The 22260-nt window shown below is 39.0% G+C and overlaps 2 protein-coding genes and 1 long non-coding RNA gene across 3 annotated transcripts in view; 2 read left to right on the top strand and 1 right to left on the bottom strand.

The window, feature by feature from the left end:
- LOC306858963 overlaps nucleotides 1-22260 on the bottom strand; it is a 1377007-nt gene that overhangs the window by 549499 nt on the left and 805248 nt on the right. The gene's annotated exons all lie outside the window — the stretch shown is intronic.
- On the top strand, nucleotides 3808-8020 carry LOC306858478 (zinc-binding protein A33-like; the record flags this gene model as incomplete). The annotated part of the gene is made up of 6 exons (XM_079399045.1): nucleotides 3808-3892; nucleotides 4583-4611; nucleotides 4653-4817; nucleotides 6985-7077; nucleotides 7203-7359; nucleotides 7581-8020. The coding sequence occupies 5 exons, from the start codon at nucleotides 3808-3810 to the stop codon at nucleotides 7212-7214; spliced, it is 384 nt and encodes a 127-aa protein (XP_079255171.1). The 3' UTR covers nucleotides 7215-7359; nucleotides 7581-8020.
- LOC306858853 (NACHT, LRR and PYD domains-containing protein 3-like) overlaps nucleotides 15262-22260 on the top strand; it is a gene marked incomplete at its 3' end in the record, with an annotated part of 52234 nt that continues 45235 nt past the window's right edge. Inside the window, exons 1-4 of the mRNA XM_079399621.1 lie at nucleotides 15262-15495; nucleotides 20402-20529; nucleotides 20764-21045; nucleotides 21180-21221. Coding sequence (XP_079255747.1) covers nucleotides 20784-21045; nucleotides 21180-21221 — 304 coding nt within the window. The 5' untranslated portion in view covers nucleotides 15262-15495; nucleotides 20402-20529; nucleotides 20764-20783. The remainder of the gene's footprint in view (nucleotides 15496-20401; nucleotides 20530-20763; nucleotides 21046-21179; nucleotides 21222-22260) is intronic.

The raw sequence follows: 22260 nt of genomic DNA, 5'->3' as shown, positions 1-22260 counted from the left end.
TGCACTGATCACATGTGTGCGGTTTCTCTGTTGTGGATCATCTCATGTGTTTTCAGATTTGATGACAGATTGAATCTCTTGTGTGAACACTTGTAAGGTTTTTCTCCAGTATGAATCCTCTGGAGCTGCTTGCTATCTCAGATGCAGATTACAGAAATTACTTAAGTACCGGATTAAGTGCTTCTTATTCTTACCCAAAAATACAAAATGGAAGAGTTAAAACTGAACACAATCTTGCTACTCAGGCAGTGTATGAATTTTTTATATATATTTATTTGCTTCTTTTCCATTTTAAATTTACTTGTACTTTTACTTTCAATACTTAAGTACAAAAAGTATTTTTTTATATTAAAAATACTTAAATACAATAAATATCACATACTTTAAGACTTTTACACAAGTAATATTCTAAATGGTGACTTCAACTTCTACCAAAGTCATTTTCTGGTAAGATATCTGTACTTTTACTTGAGTATGGCTTTCAGGTACTTTATACACCACTGCACGCCGGTATATGGAGGAATTTGAAGCTGGCCACAGGGAACTTATCTGGTTCTCGTAGTCTTTACTAAGGATCTGTGCTGATGGCTGTCATGGCAATGAGGTCTTCACAGGTGATCTGCCTCTAGGGCTTGTCTAGTGGTCCTGGTCTCCACTGGCATTCAGGGCTGTAGAGGTCGTCTCTAGGTGCTGGTCCACCTGATGTAGATAGAGACTGGACCCGGGTGACTAGGGATATGAATGAAATAGACTAATATCAGCGTAGATTCCATTTTTCTTACGATGTAACAAGTACATCAGGTGTTATGGGAAGTGTTCTCCGTTCCAGTTGACCTAATTGATGCAGCCTAACAATCCTTTAACACAGGGGTGCCCAAACTCTGTCCTGGAGAGCCGGTGTCCTGCAGAGTTTAGCTCCAACTTGCCTCAACACACCTGCCTTGAAGTTTCTAGTATGCCTAGTAAGAGCTTGATTAACTGCTTCAGGTGTATCTAATTGGGTGGGAGCTAAACTCTGCAGGACACTGGCCCTCCAGGACAGAGTTTGGGCCCCCCTGCTTTAACAGATTTGAATTATACAAATACGATAGTTTGTTATGTGTATGCCAGGTTAAAGAGATCTTTAATTTAGATTTAAACTATTCCCTGTTATGGGTCCCTGTCAACCTCTGGGCCCCATGCACTCTGTCACCCTTTTACCCACCTGCAACTGACCATATATAAAGGATCTAGCAGGTGTAACGTAATATTAATGTGTAATTTAAAGAAGTAGTTTAATTTAGCTCAAAGGGAATCATTTATGATTTTATAGGGATTTGAACAGAATCAGTGTTACGGCGATTCACTGAACGAGCCGTATAACAAACTCTGTACTGGATATTAAAATCCCAAATATAGTGAAAACACTATTAAACAGCACAGAAACTAGATCAGCAGATTAAGACATTAACTTGTGAGCACAAAACACAAGATACTTCTCTTTTCAATATAAATAAGTATATAAAATCAATATAAGATTTTATTTATATAAACCTAAGACATAAACTAATCTAACACATGAACACAAGCATTCACACGTTGCAGAAAGAGAGAAAGTGAGGAAAGGATGAGTTTAAGAGAATGGAAATGTGGAATCCCAAGTTTACAGAAATATGTGCTATTGCATAGACCTTAACCACCATAAACCCTCGCTTTGAGTTTCTCAATGAGGCTAAAATGTATATTAACTGCACCTGATTCAGTTAGAACCTGGAGGTGTTGCTTGCTTGCTTTGCCTGTGTTAAGAGGTTTCCTTTGTGTCGTCGTTGCAGACAGGGGAGGGGGATCCCTGAAGTATCTGATGGGTTGAGAGTTCAATAGTCTTTGAAGTGAGGTCTTGGACGTTGGCTGAAGATGCCGAGTTGGTCTGGTCGAAGTTTGAAGCGAGTGCAGTTGGAGCTGGACTTTGTAGCAAACTTACATTAGAACACGAAACTCCACGGAAAGAAACTAAAGTAAAAGAATAAGAATAAAAGGAGGTAATGAGACTAAGTTGTTTTCTTTTCATCATGGTAGCAGCTGGCACGTGGGCCAGAGCACGCTCAAAGAGCAGCGTCAAAACACGGTGGCAAAAGAGAAGAAGAGGAGAGAGAGTGACTAAGAGAGTAAGAGAGAGTTTGATGGTGTCCTGAGTTTTTAAACTTTACAGGCTCTTGCAAAGTATACTTTTGAACATGATTTCTATAACAAGACTATTATACATTTGACAAAGAATTGATTGGAAGAAACATTTATATCATGATTTTTCACACTCATACATACCAAACACGCATAGGAATCCTTAAGCTATTCAGTAGTGATAAAAAAAACATACATAATATTTGATTAAAGCATGATAATCTAATGTGTAGTTTACAAACATAGTATAGGTTATTTCTATGCAGAGAAATAACTCGTATGTCCTTTTAAGATTATTTTTAGTACATGTGAACAGATTGTCTCTATGAATTAAGGAATTTCAGTCGGGTTCTTTGTCTTCTGTGTGGAGACCGGCCCAAGAGAGTCTGTAGCTTGTGATTTTCTATCACAGGTTTACATGTGACGGTCATCTCTTTGACCATCAGTCTTGATTATTTGCCCCAAATTTGACGGTCTCCTTCCTGAATTGGAATTATCAATAAGTGTTCTTTTGTCTCAATGTTGAAAGCTGTTCTGTGAAAGAGGCTTGCTGGTTAGTTTGCTTGCTTCAGAGTAGCTGGAGCTAGGAATCTGATTTACGACTTCCTGTTTCCTTAAGGCCTCTCTGCATTCCAGCTCCTCGGGTTTCGATGTTCTGATGCATCTTAAATTTTGTCTGATTCAGTCTCTGATATCCTACACAGGTATGCAGTAAATTCCCCTGCACCAGGGCGAGCACTCCCTCAAGCACCACACCCATGAGTTTCTAGACCCACCAGGCCTCTGTTTTTGGACTTCAGTCCAAAGTATACTTCAGTTTTTTGTTGTTGTTTTTTTCTCCGTGTACACAAGGGTCAGTGTACAATGTTTCTTCCTCGTGTTCAGGCTGCTCTTTACCATTTAATGAAAGTACATTGTGATCAAAAAGGACATGAAACACTATAAATGTATCATAAATACAGCTTGTACACTATATTCAAATTTTTATTAATATAATAACCATGTGTGAGGAACAGACTGAAATTTAAATCAAATATAGTACCATTATACTGTCATCAGACTATCAGTAGAGACAGTAACTGGTTTTTGCTGCTCGCGTCTCCAAACACTGACAATCAGCACGATAAAGAGACAAGGGTTTATCACTGAACTTCAGCATGTGAAGAAATCATTCAGATAAAGATTTGATAATGACAGATACTGGATAAACTCTGTGATAAATAAAAAGGGATAAAACAGTCCACAGTCCAAAAAACACAGTCTTTTTATATGCAGTGTAGATACATAAATCTTAAACTTGGGCATATTGTCTTATACAGGAGAAAGCTTTAATCCAAATTTTGTTAAAATTTAACCTGAAGAAATCCTGATGTTGTTCTTTGACCCAAAGTTGATCATAAACTCCACCCTTATACAACACTTACCAGCAAGAGGCTGATGTGTTATTTCTCATTTCTGTCACACTGACTGTCTTCTCTACTGACAACAGCAATAAGGAATCCGCGATCAGTGAATGAAGAGAAACACTTTCAAGAAAGATTTTTTAGAAGTTTGTTTCTATACAGACAGCAGATCTTTGCAATTCTCTTGGTGATTCAATTTTGAAAGCATAATTCAGAAGTTTAGGTTGCTGAGGCTCAAACAGTGAAAATGGCTTCACTAAATTTATCTGCAGAAGCACTTTCTTGTCCTGTGTGCTGTGAAATCTTCAAGTCTCCTGTTGTTTTATCATGTAGTCACTAGGTGTTTCTCAATGTCAAGGATACGTCCTTGACAGGACTGGTCCTTCCAAGTCACTTCCTTCAGAGGCTAGGCGAGGCTCCTCTTAAGCATTCGGAGAACACGTAAATGGAACAGGCTAGCAAGTGCACGTTATTACGTCATTACGTCAGTGAAACGGTCCGCTTTTACTCTGGACAACTTAACTAAGTTAGTCCGGCTCAGTTAGCTATCAATAACGTAATTTCTAGAATTTATAATATCAATACGGTAGTAATACTTTTTAATACATAAATGTTTTTTTAAGTAATTTGTAATTTGTAAATATACTTACATTTGAACGCATATTGCCCCGTTGGCGCTCCGACTCCGCTAACGTCCAACATTTTGAATTTTTGAGCAAGATAGCAAAGCTGCGCGCATAGGATTGTGGGTGATTTTAGCGCGCGAAGAGCGCGAAGGCTACACTTATGCATCCTTTCCTGTGTATGGGATATTTTTAGAACGAAGGACTCAGTCCTTGGTTGTAATTCCGAGGATCCTCGACATTGGAACAGTCCTTCGACGGATGTCGATGACGTAGCATCCTCGAAATTCTGGCTTCCGAGGATCCTTCCTTGACATTGAGAAACGCCTACAGTGTCTGTGAAGAGTGTCTTAAACAGTTCTGGAGAACCAAGAAAACTCAGGAGTGTCCTGTTTGCAGCAGAAGATCCTCAAAAGATCAGCCTCCAGGTAGTCTTGTGTTAAAAAACCTGTGTGAGTTGTTCCTGAAGCAGAAAAATGAGATGCTTTCATCTCAGATCTGCAGTTTACACAGTGAGAAACTCAAACTCTTCTGTCTGGAGGACCAAGAGCCGGTGTGTGTAGTGTGCAGGGATTCACAGAAACACGACAATCATAAATTCAGACCAATCAGTGAAGCTGTTTCATCATATAAGGTAAGACAAATATCTCTTTAAATGTAAAGAGTAATTGGTCAAAGACAAATCATCACATTCAGTTATTTTACTCAAATTCATAAGACAAATTTGTTGGTACACTTCCAAAAAAAAAAAAAAAAATCATAAAGACATAATTAATAACTCTGAAACTGACCAAAGTAATTAGTATCCATCGGTTTATTTCATATTTAATACAAATCAGATTTTGCTTTTGATTCAAAAGCATTTTTAAAAATAAACTTTAGAGGTTATCAGAATCAGAATGAGCTTTATTGCCAGGTACGTTTGCACATACGAGGAATTTGTTTTAGAGACAGTAGCTCCACAGTGCAACAGGACAGGACACAGATAATATTTTTTTTTAAAATAAATAATAAATAGCACAGACACAATATACAAAATAGACAATTCTGTATGTTATTTACAATAAGGTGTCTTTTGTTAACATTAGTTAATGTATTAACTAACATGATTGAACAATGAACAATACATTTATTGCAATATTAATCTTTGCTAATGTAAGTTAAAAATATTGTTAATTGTACATGTTAGTTCACAGTGCATTAACTAATGTTAACAAACACAACTTATGATTTTAATAATGCATTAGTAAATGCTGAAATTAACATTAACAAATTAATAAATGCTATAGAAGTATTGTTCATTCTAATTCATTTGTTAACTAATGTTAACGCTTATTTTTGTTTACTGTGTTGAGAGGTGCTGAAATCGCGTTTGGTCTCGTACTGTATCGTGTATCTTGTCAGTGTGTGCACTTGCTTGGCCATTTTTAGTTGATAAACAGGAAAGTGGGTCCAGCTGAATTGAAATGGTGATTTGTTGGACTAGTATAAAAAAGGTTATTATACCGCGGCACTCGTCGCGTGAAGCCCTCTTAGTGTAAAGACCATCGACTCTACCGTGCGACTCCACCGGGCAGGGACACCGGCAAGGGATAGTAGTATCGCTTTTTATTTGAGTTTTTTCATTTATATATTTATTATTGAAATGTTGTTATATGCATGTCAATTTTATTTAATTTCTTTATTTTCTTAAATATGTGGATATATAGTATTTATAGAGTGTAACTTTTTAGTTTTAGTTACTTTTTCTTATTTGTAAGTCGCTTTGGACAAAAGCGTCTGCTAAATGACAAAAGTAAGTAAGTAAAGTAACTAATGAACTTTATTTTAAAGTGTTACCGAAAAAATATTTAATAACTTTACTGTCACACACTGTGCTGTCACTAAATTCAATTTACATATAACCAGCAAAGGAGCACCGATACTACAACACTTAGTTGAAAAAAATATTTAGCTTTTGCTTATTATGAAAAATATACAGTTATTTAAGTTATAACTTCACTTTACTGTAAAACACTGTACTGTCAACAAATTCAGTTCTCACAGCATTGCTCTGCTGCTGGTTATACTAGATTAGAACACTTAGTTTGAAAAAAAAAAATGCTTTTACACAATTTTTATGATTTTTTATTTTAAAAAAAATCCAATCAGTAACTTCACTGTAATCAGAAAAAAATTCCAATAAGTTCACCGTACCACACTGTACTGTCACCAAATTCAGTTTACACATCAGCATAACTTTTGTTTTATTATTATAATTTTATTATTATCTAATCATAGCTTTTTTTTTTAAGTGTTATAGTGTAACCAACAGGACAGCATCAACGTGTGAAAAGATTTTAGCTACAATACAGTATGTTATAGTGAAGTTAAATAAATGTTGTGGTATAACCAACCGGAGAGCAGTGATGTGTGAACTGAATTTGGTAACAGTGCAGTGTGTTACAGTGAAGTTTTTAATATTTTTTTCATAATTCTTTTTTATTTTTTGTATAACCAGTGGGAGAGCAGTGATGTGTAAACTGAGTCTGAAATTTTTGTATTCGTCATCCTAAATATTTTTCACGCACAGAAATGCGTATTAATTAATCTGGTAAACAATACAAAATGAAATCTTCATGTAGTGAGGATCATTTTGTTTTCCTCTCTCTTCTTAAAAAAAGAAAAAGAGGTAATATTGGGGGGGTCTTCTAGTTTTTTCATCTCTTCTCTTTCTCTGACTCACTTCTTCATATTCTATAGAGTAGATCACATTGTATAGTATATTATAAATATTTTACATTCATTTGATCCACAATCAGAAAGTCCCGTACAAAACCATCATCCATGGTGGATTTCAAGTTGGCAAAGTCATCATCATCCAAGGGTTTATCCGGCCTCAACCATATTTGACAGTTTCATTTATCTGATGATGTTTATAAGATAATACACCATCTGTTTAAAAAAAGATTGTCCTAATGTCCCTGAAATCTTAAAATGACTTCTGATATAATTTTATGTCCTTTTCTTTCTCCGACAGATTCGGAATTAGTCTACGGCACAAACATGGAATTGCGTTTGACTACAGTCCTCGTTTTGATGAGAATGTGGTTGTGCGCAACACTTATGAGAATGGGTTTTGGGGCAAGGAGGAACGATCTGAACCCATGCCGTTTAAAAAAGGGGAACCGATGCTGGTAAACATACATACGTCATTTGCTTTCTGTTCAAACTGACAATGTGGATACAACTGAATATAGACTAGACAATGACTGTACAGGTGCAGTGTGTGCAAGTCCCGTACAGTAGCAGCAGTATAGCATATCTAGTCCAGCAAGACACACTTTTAGATAATATCTACATTTAAAGTGTGCAATATTGAATGGTTTTACATTTTTGTCTTTTATGTGTATTTCAGGTCACCATTTTTTGCGGTCAACTTCAATACGAGGTGTTTGTTAATGGTGAGAAAGCTCACACTTACAAGCATCGCTTCACTAACATGGAGGAGATTGATGTTTTGGACATTCGAGGAGATGTGCATCTGACATCTGTGCAGCCCTAAAAAGGATTTCATCTGGATCTATGAGAAATGCATAGATAGGCCAGCACTATATAAGCAAATCTAGTAAAGATTCCTTCTGATCTGTCTGATTCCCGACCCCTTGACATATTTTTTGGATGATCAAATCTATATTAATCCCAGATACATAGTATTGAAATGATGTACAAGGTTATCTGCCCAATGGAATGGAGGGGGAAAAAAACTGCCCTATGCTTGAAAACTTTATAATTATATTCTGTGTATTGTAATGAATTTTATTGTGAACATTTCATGACAATAAATGTTTTAAATTCAAATGATATTATTGTTTTATTTAACTGATTTTATGCCAAAAGTACCACATTTTTATTCCAAGGTACCACAAAGATAGCCTAGGACAGCACATAATGTGTTAATATTACACGTTTACACTTCTTTATGTTGACCTTTCTGACATCTTTCTGATTTCTGATTCTAAAATCATTAACACAGTGAATGTGTTAAAATTAACACAACAAACGTCCCAGAACTCGCCCATTGATGTGTAAGAATTTAACACATTTTGAGTCAGTTTTAACACATCTTTTTAAGAGTGTAGCGTTTCTTGGTGTGTTGTCAGATCGTTGTTGCTCATGTCCTGTCTTGCTCTCTGTCAGTCCTTCTAGCTCCCCGAGTCTGTTTTTGCCTGATTGCTGTTTCTCGATTCCCTGGAGGGTGAGGACTGGTCAGAGTTTTTCTCTGCCTGTGCTGGAGACTGCACTGCCGGATTATTCTGCACTTCGACGGTGGCTGTGTTTTGGAGTTGTCTAATAAATATCTATTTCACTCTCAATTGGATCTTGAGTTTCTGTTTCATGACAGTAAAGTTACAGGTGAACACAGGACAGACTCAGTAGAACTGGGTGAGCAGCTCCTGTGGCAGGTTGAACTTCCTCAGCTGGTGAAGGAAGTATAACCTCTGTTGAGCCTTTTTCACAATAGAGTCAATGTGATTGTCCCACTTCAGGTCCTGGGGGATGGTGCTGCCCAGGAACCTGAATGACTCCACTGTCGTTACAGTGTTGTTCATGATGATGAGTGGAGGGAATATAGGGGGTTTCTTCAGAAGTCCACAATCATCTCCACTGTTTTGAGCGTGTTCAGCTCCAGGTTGTTAAGACTGCACCAGACAGCCAGCTGCTCAACCTCGCTTCTGTACTAAGAAAGATGGACTTAAATGTTTTCACCCATTTCATCAAAGTTTGGAGTCTATGATTATTCCTCATATCTCCACATGGTGTCTCTCCTTAAGCAAATGTTTCTCATTTTTTGAGTGTATGGAGCTGTTCACAAACTGTTCAAAAGTGTAAATTATGAAAACATGCAAAACTTTCTGATGACAGATAAAATGAGATAAAATGAGTGATCATTTGGTGTCTGGACTATTCCTGGAACAGATACTGTCTGTAATGATTGTAATGTGAAATGTTATTTGTCAATACAACTAAACAGTCATCGTCTCATAAATTGACCACTTTCAGTGAATATAAAATATTTTCTTGCACATCCTGAGAGTTTGTGCAGCTCAGATCTGCAGCTCTCTGACACTATTTATTCATTCACATTATTTCATATATTATACAGCCATTCATCAACTACAATTGCAGAGCAACATGTCGCTTCTTTTTTTAGCCACAAACTCAAGATCTGTAGTAAGGTCTGTAGTGGAGATTGGATGTGTTATTTTTGCACAATTCACACAATTCCCAGCCATTAAGTCTGTTTTGCAGTGTTGATGTTCAAAATAATTTTTAATCAGTTTCAACATCTCAAAGCTTCATGATAAAATGTTAGAGCAGTGTATTATGACTGTTAGAGCAACAAATTTGGGAAAATTAGTGATTTATAAAATATCAAATAATTATTAATCATTTACTAATAATACAATTGTTTAATGATTTACAAAAACATTTTTGGGTGACAGAAGCACCTTCAAAGGCACTCATTTTTTACTTTTTGTTTACCCACAAAAAATAATATTTAAAAAAAAAATAGGGAGGGGGGGTTCAAAGTTGGAGGAGTACATTCTTCTCGATATAGATTATTAAAGGATCCCATGTTTTGTAAAATGTTCTGGTTGATCCTCTGAGAAAATATTAGATTTTTCAGTTTTTAGAAAAAACATTACATCTCTAAGCCATAATGACAGTTTAGGTGGCATTGGCGATTTCCACTCTAAAGTAATTCTTCTTCTAGCTATTAATGTTGCAAAGGCATTTTCTTTATCTTTAGTTATGTGAATGTCGTCACTTGTAACTCCAAACAAAGCCATTATTGGGTTAGGCTGAATTCTCAAATGCAGAATTTCAAATTTCAAATATTGAAAACCAAAATGGTCTTAGTTTAGTACATGACCAGAACATATGTGTTAGATCTGTGCAGAAGATGAAGATGTGTGCCAGGTCTTCAGAAAGAACAAAAGAAGGAAAGCACCAGGCCCAGACGGTGTGTCACCAGCCTGCCTAAAAATCTGTGCTGACCAGCTGGCCCCCATCTTCACACAGACCTTCAACAGATCACTGGAGCTCCACCATCATCCCCGTCCCAAAAAACCCAAAAATTACTGGACTTAATGACTACAGACATGTGGCTCTAATGTCTGTAGCCATGAAATCATTTGAAAGACTGGTTTTGGCTTATCTGAAGGACATCACTGGTCCCTTACTGGACCCCCTGCAGTTTGCCTACAGAGCAAACAGGTCTGTGGATGATGCAGTCAACATGGGACTGCACTTCATCCTGAAGCATCTGGACAAACCAGGGAATTATGTGAGGATCCTGTTTGTGGACTTCAGCTCCGCTTTTAACACCATCATCACGAAAGCCCTTCAGAATAAACTAACCCAGCTCTCCGTCCAGTGGATCAACAGCTTCCTGACACACAGACAGCAGTTAGTAAAGCTTGGTAAATTCACATCCAGCACTCATACCATCAGCACTGGAGCTCCTCAGGGCTGCGTTCTCTCCCCACTGCTCTTCTCCCTCTACACCAACGACTGCACATCTAAAGACCCCTCTGTCAAGCTCCTGAAGTTTGCAGACGAAACCACACTGATCGGCCTCATCCAGGACGGTGACGAGTCTGCTTACAGACAGGAGGTTAAGGAGCTGGCTGTCTTTTGCAGTCTTAACAACCTGGAGCTTAACATGCTCAAAACTGTGGAGATGATCGTGGACTTCAGGAGAAACCCCCCTGCTCTCCCCCACTCACCATCATGAACAGCACTGTGACTGCAGTGGAGTCATTTAGATCCCTGGGCACCACCATCTCCCAGGACCTGAAGTGGGATATTCACATAGACTCCATTGTCAGAAAGGCCCAGCAGAGGTTGTACTTTCTTTGCCAGCTGAGGAAGTTCAACCTGCCACAGGAGCTGCTGAAACAGTTCTACTCTGCCATCACTGAATCTATCCTCTGCACTTCAATAACTGTCTGGTTCAGCTCAGCTACCAAATCTGACCTCAGAAGACTACAGAGGGTAGTCCGTACTGCTGAGCAAATCATTGGTACAACCCTCCCCACTCTCCAAGAACTGTACTCATCCAGAGTGAGCAAAAGGGCTAGTAAAATCACTCTGGACCCCTCACATCCAGCACACTGCCTCTTTGAACTGTTACCGTCTGGTCAACGCTACAGAGCTCTGAGCACCAGAGCGACCAGACACAGGAACCGTTTCTTCCCTCAGGCAATCCATCTCGTGAACACTCAACAATAAACGTGGAACACACAACTATAATACATTATCCATTCATCACACTCATTTTTATTTTCTCATTTCTAATTTGCACATACTTGACCTGTACATACTGTGGCGGGAAGAGCAAACGACAGACACAGTGGGTGTGGCGTCAGGCCTCGGAGAGGCTTTTATTAAACAGAAATAATTAAATAAAGTGTCCAAAGGGGATAAGGGGGGCGTGAGGGACGGTGGCTTCTCCAGCGGCTTCGTCTACCTCTAGGTCCACGGCGCTCGACGGGACTAGTCGGCCTGGCATCCTGGCCTGACGGCTGTATCACGGGTGCGGTTTAGTGCGGACTGCGGGCCTGGCAGCTCACATCTCTGGCGGTGCGGGAGTCCCTCTACGCTCCCTTCCTGGACCCACGAGGACACCAACGTGCATGCATGGGAAAGAGACCGGTCTCGCGAGGAGAGCTCGGCATTTAAACAGCAGTGGTGATGAGGCTCTATTCGGATAAGGTGCGCCTCATCACACGCCGCCAGCCCTGGCTGATTCAGCGCCCCTCCTCTCTCACACACCCACTCCCGTCAGGAGCCTGGTGAAGGGCGGCGAATAAGGGACGGGGTGGTGATGATGATAATAAGGGGGGAGGCAGCCAACTCGTCACAATACATAGTTGTCTATATTATATATTGTGTTTTTGCTGCTTTGTACATTGCCTATTTGGATATTTGTATGTTATTCTTTTATTATCTGTGTCCTGTCCTGTTGCTGTCTTTCTGTTGCACTGTGGAGCTTCTGTCACTACAACAAATTCCTTGTATGGGTAAACATACTTGGCCAATAAATCTAATTCTGATTCTGTTCGGGAGGCAGACACACTCTGTCAGTTTAAATCTAGATTAAAGACACATTTCTTTAACCTGGCTTACACATAACACACTAATGCGCTTCTATTATTCAAATCCGTTAAAGGATTGTTAGGCTGCATTAATTAGATCAAGCAGAACTGGGAACACTCCCCATAACACACGATTTACTCGAAGAATGGCATCTACGCTAATATTTGTCTGTTTCTTTCTTATTCTGTTTCTCAGTCCGTGTCTGGATCAGATCGTGGATCGGCGCCAGGAGATGATGTCTCCCTGATCGTCGGTGGAGGCTGGGACACCTGGATGAGCCCCGAGGACATATCCCCTGTGAAGACCTGGACTTTAAATGCAATAAAACTAAAAATAAAATAAAATAACTAAAAATATAATAAAATACCTAACTACATAATACTATTAGAAATTAATACTGTTAGAAATTGCAACAATATAAAATCGAAATAAATACATTTATACATTTAAAATTTTTATTAAAACATTAAGTAAACAATAAATAAACAATTATCTCCTGGCCAGAGGAGAACTGGCCCCCCAACTGAGCCTGGTTTCTCCCAAGGTTTTTTTCTCCATTCTGTCACAGAGGGAGTTTTGGTTCCTTGCCGCTGTCGCCTCTGGCTTGCTCAGTTGGGGACACTTAATTTCTAGTGATTAACATCGATTTGATTTCACAGATACTATTTAAACTAAACTGATCTAGACAATAACATCTCTGAACTTAATAATGAAATGCCTTAACTGAAAATTGAGTGTTTAATCTTATTTTTATACATTACTGACACTCTATCCTCCAATCTGATGCTGTTAAATGCTTTGACACAATCTGTATCGTTAAAAGCGCTATATAAATTAAGGTGACTTGACTTGACTACGGTAGAGAACTTATGGTAGAGAACTTTCATCTGAATCAGATTGAGTCGTGCACAAGATGAAGTACTATTTATTCTTTCAACAGCTTTATTCCAAGTGTCTTCGGGTATGTCAATTCCCAACTCTCCTATCCATTCTGTTTTGATCTTCTCTAGTGATATATTTTGGAATGTCATAATTAAGTTATATATTTTGGAAATGAGGCCCTTGCGGTGTGTAGGGGTCTTAAGAACTGAGTCCAATCCTGATTCAGAGGGCATTTGAGGAAACACAGAGCATTGGGCCTGAATAAAGTCTCGGACCTGGGGTAGCGAAAAAAATCAGACTTTTGAAGATTTAATTTTTGAATCAGATCATTGTAATTAGCAAAAATATTATAAATGAATAAGTCCCTACATTTAACTATGCCCAATTTAACTTTATCAGTAAAGAAATATTCTATCCTTGAGTATATCTGATGACGTGAAAAGCAAGAGAATTCTTTTTTATCAGGAAATAAAAACCTCCATGGATCCACACAGCCAATTTGAGTCATATATCCAGCAAAAGTCTGAGACATTTTTAAAAGAGGTAGTTTTAGGGTTGGAATGATCCATAGCTGTATCCATCACACAATTCAAATCCCTACCAAATATAAGATGGTAAGTGTTTAAATCTGGCAATAATGAAAATAGTTTTTTCACAAAATTAACTTCATCCCAGTTGGGTGCATAGACATTCACCAGGGACTACTGGTGTGCTGAAAAGTTGGCCTGATACAATAATGTACCGCCCTTGGGGATCTGAAATCGTTCCAGATGCAGTAAATTGTACTCTTTTATGAATTATAATGGCTGCACCTCTAGCCCTATGGTTAAAGCTAGAGTGGTAAACCTGGCCAACCCAAGTTTTTCTAAGTCGGTTATGATCTTCAATACGTAGGTGTGTTTCCTGCAGAAAGGCTATTTCTGTTTTTAGTCTCTTAATATGCGTAAATATGTGAGTTATTTTCACTGGTCCATTTAATCCTCTAACATTCCAGCTAACAAAGCGTACTGCTGACCCTCTGGAATTTTTCACTTCATTGTCCATATCAGTCATTATTTATCAATAACTGCCCAAATGTCCACAGTAAGATGTATCCTCTGTTTGTTACTCTCAGCTCCTGATACTCCAAGTCCATGTGTTTCATTTTTCCCAAAGTGATCAAAATTAAACATAAAAAGCTATATCAAGCATACAAATGTGTAAAAGCAAACATAAAGCACTATTAATAAATACAGTACTGCATAATAACAAATAAGTGCATAAGCACACCTAAAGCACTATTATTACAGTACCGCATAACAAAACTATAGATGCAAGACATACATTTTTAGCCAATCTGCAGTGAAGTTGTTCATCATGAATATGCTTGAATAGTCTGTAAATTAGCTCAACTGTCGTATAATATAACAGACCATCACTTAGTGTTTCAAACCTTATCAAATATAAAGTCAATGACAAATTCATAAGGCATCCTAATTGACCATGCGAAAGAAGAGTTAAGAGTTGACTTTTCCAAGTCATGAACTCGATCCATAAGCATCACGTTTTGCTCTTTCAGAGTTTTGATTGCGAGTGTCTCTGTGGCGCACAGGCGGGACTGAAAACTTGCCATTGTCTCGGTTAAAGCATTCACCGATGCCTGAAGCGGCACCATAGATTCTTGAATCAGAGCTGAGATGTCTTATTTTATCGAAGCTCGTTGCTTTGTTTGGTTTTGTTTGTTACCAGCTGGCTCATAGTTGGCGGGCCATTTACTACTGATTTGTTCTTGCTCATCTTGCTGTATCAACACTATTGCACTAAGCACTGTTTTAGCACTTATAAAAAAAAACGTTTTAGATCACTTAAATGGCACTATTAAAGCATATATTATCGGGAGCTCTGCAAACACGTGTCTTCACCTCGCATTGCCAAACCAGAAGTCCAAGTGTGACCAGAAATTTGATCAAAACGGTCTGTAGTCACTGTCACAACCAAACTGTGTAAAAACTATGACAATGATGAAGTTTTTTTTTTTTTCCAGACAGATTTGGCAACCTTGCTGGCAAAATGAAAGCGAAAGCAGATTGTTTTATATGCAGTGTTAACACTTGACTGCAAGTTCTGTTTGTTTTTTTCATAAAAAAAAAAAAAGATCATCAAACTGTTTTTTATCATTGGCTGATGTGGGAATATACTTGTACATAATGGGAAACCAAGGACACTTTGAGAACTTGTCTAGTAGCTAAACATTTTGATCAAAGCAAGTCTTTACCTGTGGAGAACAAAGGCACTTCCTTATTAATGTAAGTAAGCATAAAATAATAAATTCATCTTGAAGCACTCACAAAACATGATTAAATATGGACAAATAGGGATTACAAGATTGTAACACGTTTCACTCTAATGTTCTGTAATCATGTTTTCAAACTTTTATATAACTGATATAATGATGATTTTAAAGTAGCCTACTGTTGTTACCCCATATCTTGTTTTACACTGTAAGTAATATGAAATGTAAATGTACACATATCAGGCTTCATATCTATGGGTGCTCACGGAGTACGGAGACATACTTGAGAGGTGAAGAACTCCGGTTTGAATCCCGTTTAACAAAAGAGTTTAAATCTGCATATAAGGAAGTTCTAATAGCATAGTTGCATCAACAAATGCGTTTTTATATCAGTTTTGCATTTATCAACACTATCGGGTAGGTTTAGGGTTGGGTTTGGTGTAGCGCATATTTCCAACATGATAGAGCATTTTTAGTGATGGTCCCCAGATATTTTAATTCTGAACTGCCGCAATACATACCTGAAGCAACGTAATAAAAACACAGCAATACGTACCTATATCAACGTAATAAAAACGTGCCAGGGTTTACGTATTGAACGGGCATATTTGAGACCAGGTTGTATAAAATTGTTAATTTTCTAAGGGAATTTTCATCTGCATAAAAAAGCCATCAAACACTGTTTTATTTTTTTGGTATGTACATAAAAAAGTGGTTATGACTCAGTTATCAAGCTGACATATAACAACTATATCTCTTCTATTTAAAGGACTCTATAGCAGTGTTATAATGTATGCTGAACTTGACTTTATATAAGCTACAGGTTTTACCTAACCAAAAGAAACAGGTTTATTATTGTACAAGACAATAGCCAGAGACATGGGCAAAAAAGTGAAAATAGCATATTTTGGTAACACTTTACTTAAACCCTTAATGTACAATGCATTATAAATTATTATTAAAGGGTTTAATCAGAAACAACTGTTTTCAAAAAAGTTTCAATGCCATTTTCTATTCATCTTACCTCCATATAATGCCGTTAAAGTAGTGTTTAATAAGCAGTGAGAATTATTCCCTGAAGTGTTACCTCAACAACAAATAAATTAGTTTCAAATTTGCTTAATATTGGAAACCAGTATCAGAATTAGCCCTTTTGTTTTTGAAATAGCAGAATCAGCCATGAGAAATCATGATTGGTGCATTCAAGTCAAGTCAAGTTGAGCTTTGTTGTCATTCTGTTACATGTGGGGACATACAGTGGAACGAAATGTCGTGCCTCGCAGGACCACGGTGCTACATAAATACAGACATACAACAATGAAGTAAAAAACACTATAAACCTATACACATAAACCTACTGACAGATTTGAACTACAAGTATACTATATATAAATATTTACCCTATACAAACTAAAAAAATAAGAGATAAAAAATACAAACTATACGAATGCTTCACATAAATATTTACCCTATACAAACAAAAAATAAATAAATAAAAAAATATATAAAAATTAAAGATAAAAAATACAAACTATACGAATGCTTCACATAAATACTGTACATGTGCAAAGAGAAACATTTTGAGTCAAGCAGTTGGTAGGGGAACAGTGCAGGATGGTTGTAGTGCATGAGCATGTAAACATACATATATTGCTGAGTCTTTTGTGGGATTGTGTACACGCAGCAGTGTGTGTAAAGTGTCTAGTGCACATAGAGGAGAGTGTGTTACTACAGGTGGTTTATACAGGCCCACTCACCTGTGTGTTCTCTCACAGCCTGGGGGAAAAAGCTGTTGAGCAGTCTGGCGGAGCGGGCTCTGATGCTCCGGTACCGTCTTCCTGATGGTAGGAGCTGGAAGAGACTGTGGGAGGGATGGGTGGAGTCCTTCACGATGCTGTTGGTTTTCCTGGAGCATCGTGTAAGGAAAATGTCCAGGATGGAGGGGAGAGGGGCACCGATGATCTTTGCAGCTGTGTTCACTGTCCGCTGGAGGGTCTTGCGGTCAGCAGCACTGAAGTTCCCGTACCAGACAGTGATGCAGCTGGTCAGCACACTCTCAATGGTGCCCCTGTAGAATGTGGTGAGGATGGGTGGAGGGAGACTTGCTCTTTTCAGCCGGCGGAGAAAGTGTAGGCGCTGTTGTGCCTTTTTGGAGAGTGACATGGTCCAGGTGAGATCCTCTGTGATGTGCACCCCCAGGAATTTAGTGCTGCTGACTCTCTCCACAGTCGAGCTGTCGATGGTCAGTGGGGGGTGGTCAATGGAGTTTCTCCTGAAGTCCATCACAACCTCCTTTGTCTTCCCCACATTGAGGGACAGATTGTTTGTGCCACACCATTCAGCCAGCTGTGCCACTTCCTCTCTGTAGTGCGTTTCATCGTTGTTGCTGATGAGACCTACCACTGTTGTGTCACCAGCAAACTTGATGATGTGGTTGGAGCTGAACTTGGCAGTGCAGTCGTGGGTCAGCAGCGTGAAGAGCAGCGGGCTGAGCACACAGCCTTGTGGGGCACCTGTGCTCAGTGTGGTAGTGCTCGAGGTGTTGTGGCCGACACGGACTGACTGAGGTCTTCCGGTTAGAAAGTCCAGGATCCAATTACAAAGGGAATTGTTAAGGCCCAGCAGGTTTAGTTTATTTATGAGCTGTTGTGGGATTATTGTGTTGAATGCCGAGCTGAAGTCAATGAACAGCATTCTAACATAGGAGTCTTTATTTTCTAGGTGGGTAAGAGCCAGGTGGAGGGTGGAGGAAATTGCATCGTCCGTAGAGCATTTTGGACGGTATGCAAACTGGAGCGGGTCGAGTGTGTTGGGGAGGCTGGTTTTGATGTTGTGCATGACTAACCTCTCAAAGCACTTCATCATGAATGGAGTCAGTGCTATGGCACGGTAGTCATTTAGACAGGACACAGGTGATTTCTTTGGTACCAGTATGATTGTTGTAGATTTGAGACATGTGGGGACGACTGCCTGGCTCAGCGAGGTGTTGAAGATATCTGTAAGCACATCTGTCAGCTGTGCAGCACAGTCTCTCAGAACACGGCTAGGTATGCTGTCAGGACCCGCAGCCTTGCGTGGGTTAATCCTAGATAGGGTCTTCCTTACGTCGGCTGGAGACAGACAGAGCACCCGATCGTTGGGAGGTGTGGGCAGTTTTTATGTAGGTGTGTCATTCTGCATTTCAAACCGTGAATAAAAGTGGTTGAGTGCATCGGGGAGGGATGTATCGTCATCACAGGCCTGTGACGGGGGCTTGTAGTCAGTGATGGTCTGAATGGCTTGCCACAGACTCCGTGTGTCTCTGTTGTCTGTGAAGTGATTGTTGATTTTTTGAGCATATGACCGTTTTGCATTTTTGATGCCACGGGACAGATTGGCTCTTGCTGTTTAGAGGGCTGCTTTATCTCCTGATCTGAATGCTTCATCTCTGGTCTTTAGCAGCCCATGAACCTCTGCTGTCATCCATGGCTTCTGTATTGCACGTGTGGTGATGGTCTTGGTGACTGTCACATCATCAGTGCACTTTTTGATGTAAGCAGTCACAGTTTCAGTGTACTCATGCAGGTCTGTGTGGTTGTTGTAAGTGGCTGCCTCTTTAAACATGTTCCAGTCTGTGCACTGAAAGCAGTCCTGTAGTGTTGAGGTAGCTTCATCTGGCCAAACTGTGATGAGTTAGCTTCATCTGGCCAAACTGTGATGAGTTTTTGAACCGGTTTGGCAAGTTTGAGAAGTGGTCTGTATGCTGGGATTAGCATAACAGAGATGTGGTCCGAGTACCCGAGGTGGGGTCGGGGTACAGCCTTGTAAGCGTTCTTTACTGTTGTGTAAACTAAGTCCAATGTGTTGTTTCCCCTTGTTGCAAAGTTCACATGTTGGTAGAACTTTGGCAAAACTGTCTTTAAGTTTGCGTGGTTGAAGTCACCGGCTATGATGAAAAAGCCGTCAGGGTTTTTTGTTTGTTGTTCACTGATGGCGCTATACAGTTCACGAAGCGCGTCCTTAGCGTTTGCACACGGGGGGATGTAAACCGCAACGATAACAATGGCCGTGAACTCCCGCGGCAGATAGAACGGTCGACACTTCACAAAAATAAACTCCACCAGCGATGAACAGTGTTTTGATAATACCACAGCATTGTTACACCAGTCTTTGTTGATATACACACACAAGCCACCTCCGCGGGTCTTACCAGATAGTGATGAATCTCTATCCGCTTGGTAGCTGGTTAGCCCGTGCTGCTGAATGGCGGAGTTCGGGATGTTGTCGTTTAGCCATGTTTCGGTGAAAACAAACACACAACAGTCCCTTGCCTCATGCTGTGTAGACCGACTGAGTTGAATTAAGTCCAGTTTGTTTTCCAGAGAGCGAACGTTTGAGAGCATGAGTGTTGGAAGAGCCGGTCTTGTGGGGTTAGCCCTTAGCCTAGCTCGTATACCTCCGCGCTTACCGCGCTTCCGTCCTCTCACACCACTTGCGACGCTCCCTTGTGCAGGTAGCGTCAGTAGGCGAGGCCACAGTCTCGAGGTCCGGCTCCAGCAGTAAACAAAGGCCTCATAGCTTCTCAGTAGCCGCCGGCGAGTGTTGGTGATTGTACGCGTTGCCGATATCCAAAAGGCTTTGGCGATCATATATGTGTTTTGGAGTGATTTCATTGTGAGTTAGCCGTAATTTTACACTATTTGGAGACAAACAGACGACATTAAAAGACATAAAAGCACCGTCTTTGGGATTCCTGTTTTTCAGTGTTGTTTTGTCTCTTTTTTTACCTGTAATTTGTTAGTTATTTCACTCAATGGTTTGTCAGATATGCTGTGTGTGGGTCTGTTGATGGCAGACAGTGATTCTCCACATGGTTTACTCTAATCTTGAGTCTGAAAAATTGGTTTCATTAGTTTTCTTAAATTGTTCTGGTTTAACAGGTTTAAGTTCTGAAGAAAACTTCCCCCTCCAGAGTCCTATAAAAATGCAGAATTTAAAGTTTCAGAACTTCTGATCAAGACACAGTTAACTGGAGAAACAAGAAACATCTGCATCATCATCATTCATGGTTAGTAAATAATACTACTTCATGAGATACTGAAACATATGGATTTAAAAGTGTCAGGTACTGTATTGATTCTACACTAACCGCATCGGACAGCATTGAGATATTATTTACATAAGTTTTTTTGTTAGTTTTTTGTTTTTAGTTTTAGTTTTTAATCCAAATAAGATGTGAGCTCTTAAGTCCACATGTTAAGAGTGGAAGTTCTTCAGATCTTTTCTTTTTCTTGACCTGCAGCCGTGAGTTGGTGAAGGACGATGGCAAATGTTAAAAAACTGCTCGTGGACTCACTGAAGAAGCTGGTAGAAGCTGAACTGAAGGAGTTTCAATGGCACTTAGTGAATTCATATTCTGAGCATTTATCAAGGTCTGAATTGGAAAAGGCAGATCGATTCGACACAGTAGATAAGATGATAAAATGTTCTGGACCAGAAGAAGCTGTGAAGGTCATGGTGGACATTCTGAGAAAGATGAACCAAAATGATATGGCTGAACAGTTGGAGAATGAACACAAGCAAGGTAACATTTCATTCACTGTGACTGTAACATGATTAAATATTTACAAGTGAAACCTGTTTTCTTCTTTGCTCTGCTGATGTGTTTGTGAGATAAATGTTTCCCAGTGAGTAATTCTCTCTTTCTCTCTCTCACAGCTCAGACTGAGAGCAATATGAAGACATCTGTCCCTGCTGGAGGTAATTCACAACAGATCTGGAGTAAATATCAATCACTGTCTGTAAATGGAAAAAAGAGAGAATATAACTGCAAGCAGAAATTACAAGGCCAGTCACATCAGCAGCAGATTTTATACAGTGATACCCAGTTTACAATGGTCTAAAAGCCTTAATTATATATCTTACAATGTGATTAAACTGTTTATTAAAGTTAACCAATAGGTGGCACTGTCACCAAATTGATTCAGTATCATCGAGACATGATTACAATCACTAGTGATGGGAAGTTTGGATCATTTTACCGACTCGGACCTTTGAGTCTCATTCAGCAAAATGAACAAATCTTTTTTCGAGTCATTTCGTTCATTTTAGCAAAATATAATTAAAATGTTATGTGTTACTTCCTTAACACATCTACTACTTATGCAAACGTTGATCACACTACAAACAATACAAAACCATAATGCTACAAAAAACAGAAAAGATTAATTCATTGTTTACCTGGGTCTTTAGTCTATGATTAGCTCACCTCGCCTCTTATCTGACAAGTCTTCGGATTTGAGTCGTTCGCTCATCACGTGACAGCCCCATAAGATTAACCAATGCAGTCTGAGCAGGAAAGAGAATTGATTAGTTCATCTCTTGAGTCTTGTTTTTCGAGTGCCATGTTTTTTCCGTTTTTACCATTTGTATAACAACACTTTTACTACACATAGCCTACAATAGTTAAACTATGGTCAGTGTAGTAAAACCCGAGTTAATTTGTGGTTATATGGTTTAACTTCAATTGCAGTTTTATTTGTAGTAAAACCATGGCTAATTTGTATTGTTTGTGTGCTTTGGTGATCTTATTCCAAGCCCCTACTGCTTATTCCAGTGTTTAAAATGGCTAAATGAATGTGCGGTAACTGCCTTCTTTAACGATGTTACACATTTAAAGAATTTTTAACAGTAACACGTTGACAGTATGACTACTTTGAATATTCATATTTTGGCATTAGGCTACATAGAGTGAAATGATGACACAGAATAGTGACTAACATATTTAATACAGATAAAT

The sequence above is a fragment of the Barbus barbus genome, assembly GCF_936440315.1.
Source record: "Barbus barbus genome assembly, chromosome: 39".
Lineage (NCBI taxonomy): Eukaryota > Metazoa > Chordata > Actinopteri > Cypriniformes > Cyprinidae > Barbus > Barbus barbus.
Note: the sequence above shows the minus strand (reverse complement) of the source record. Positions and strands in the feature narration are given on the sequence as shown.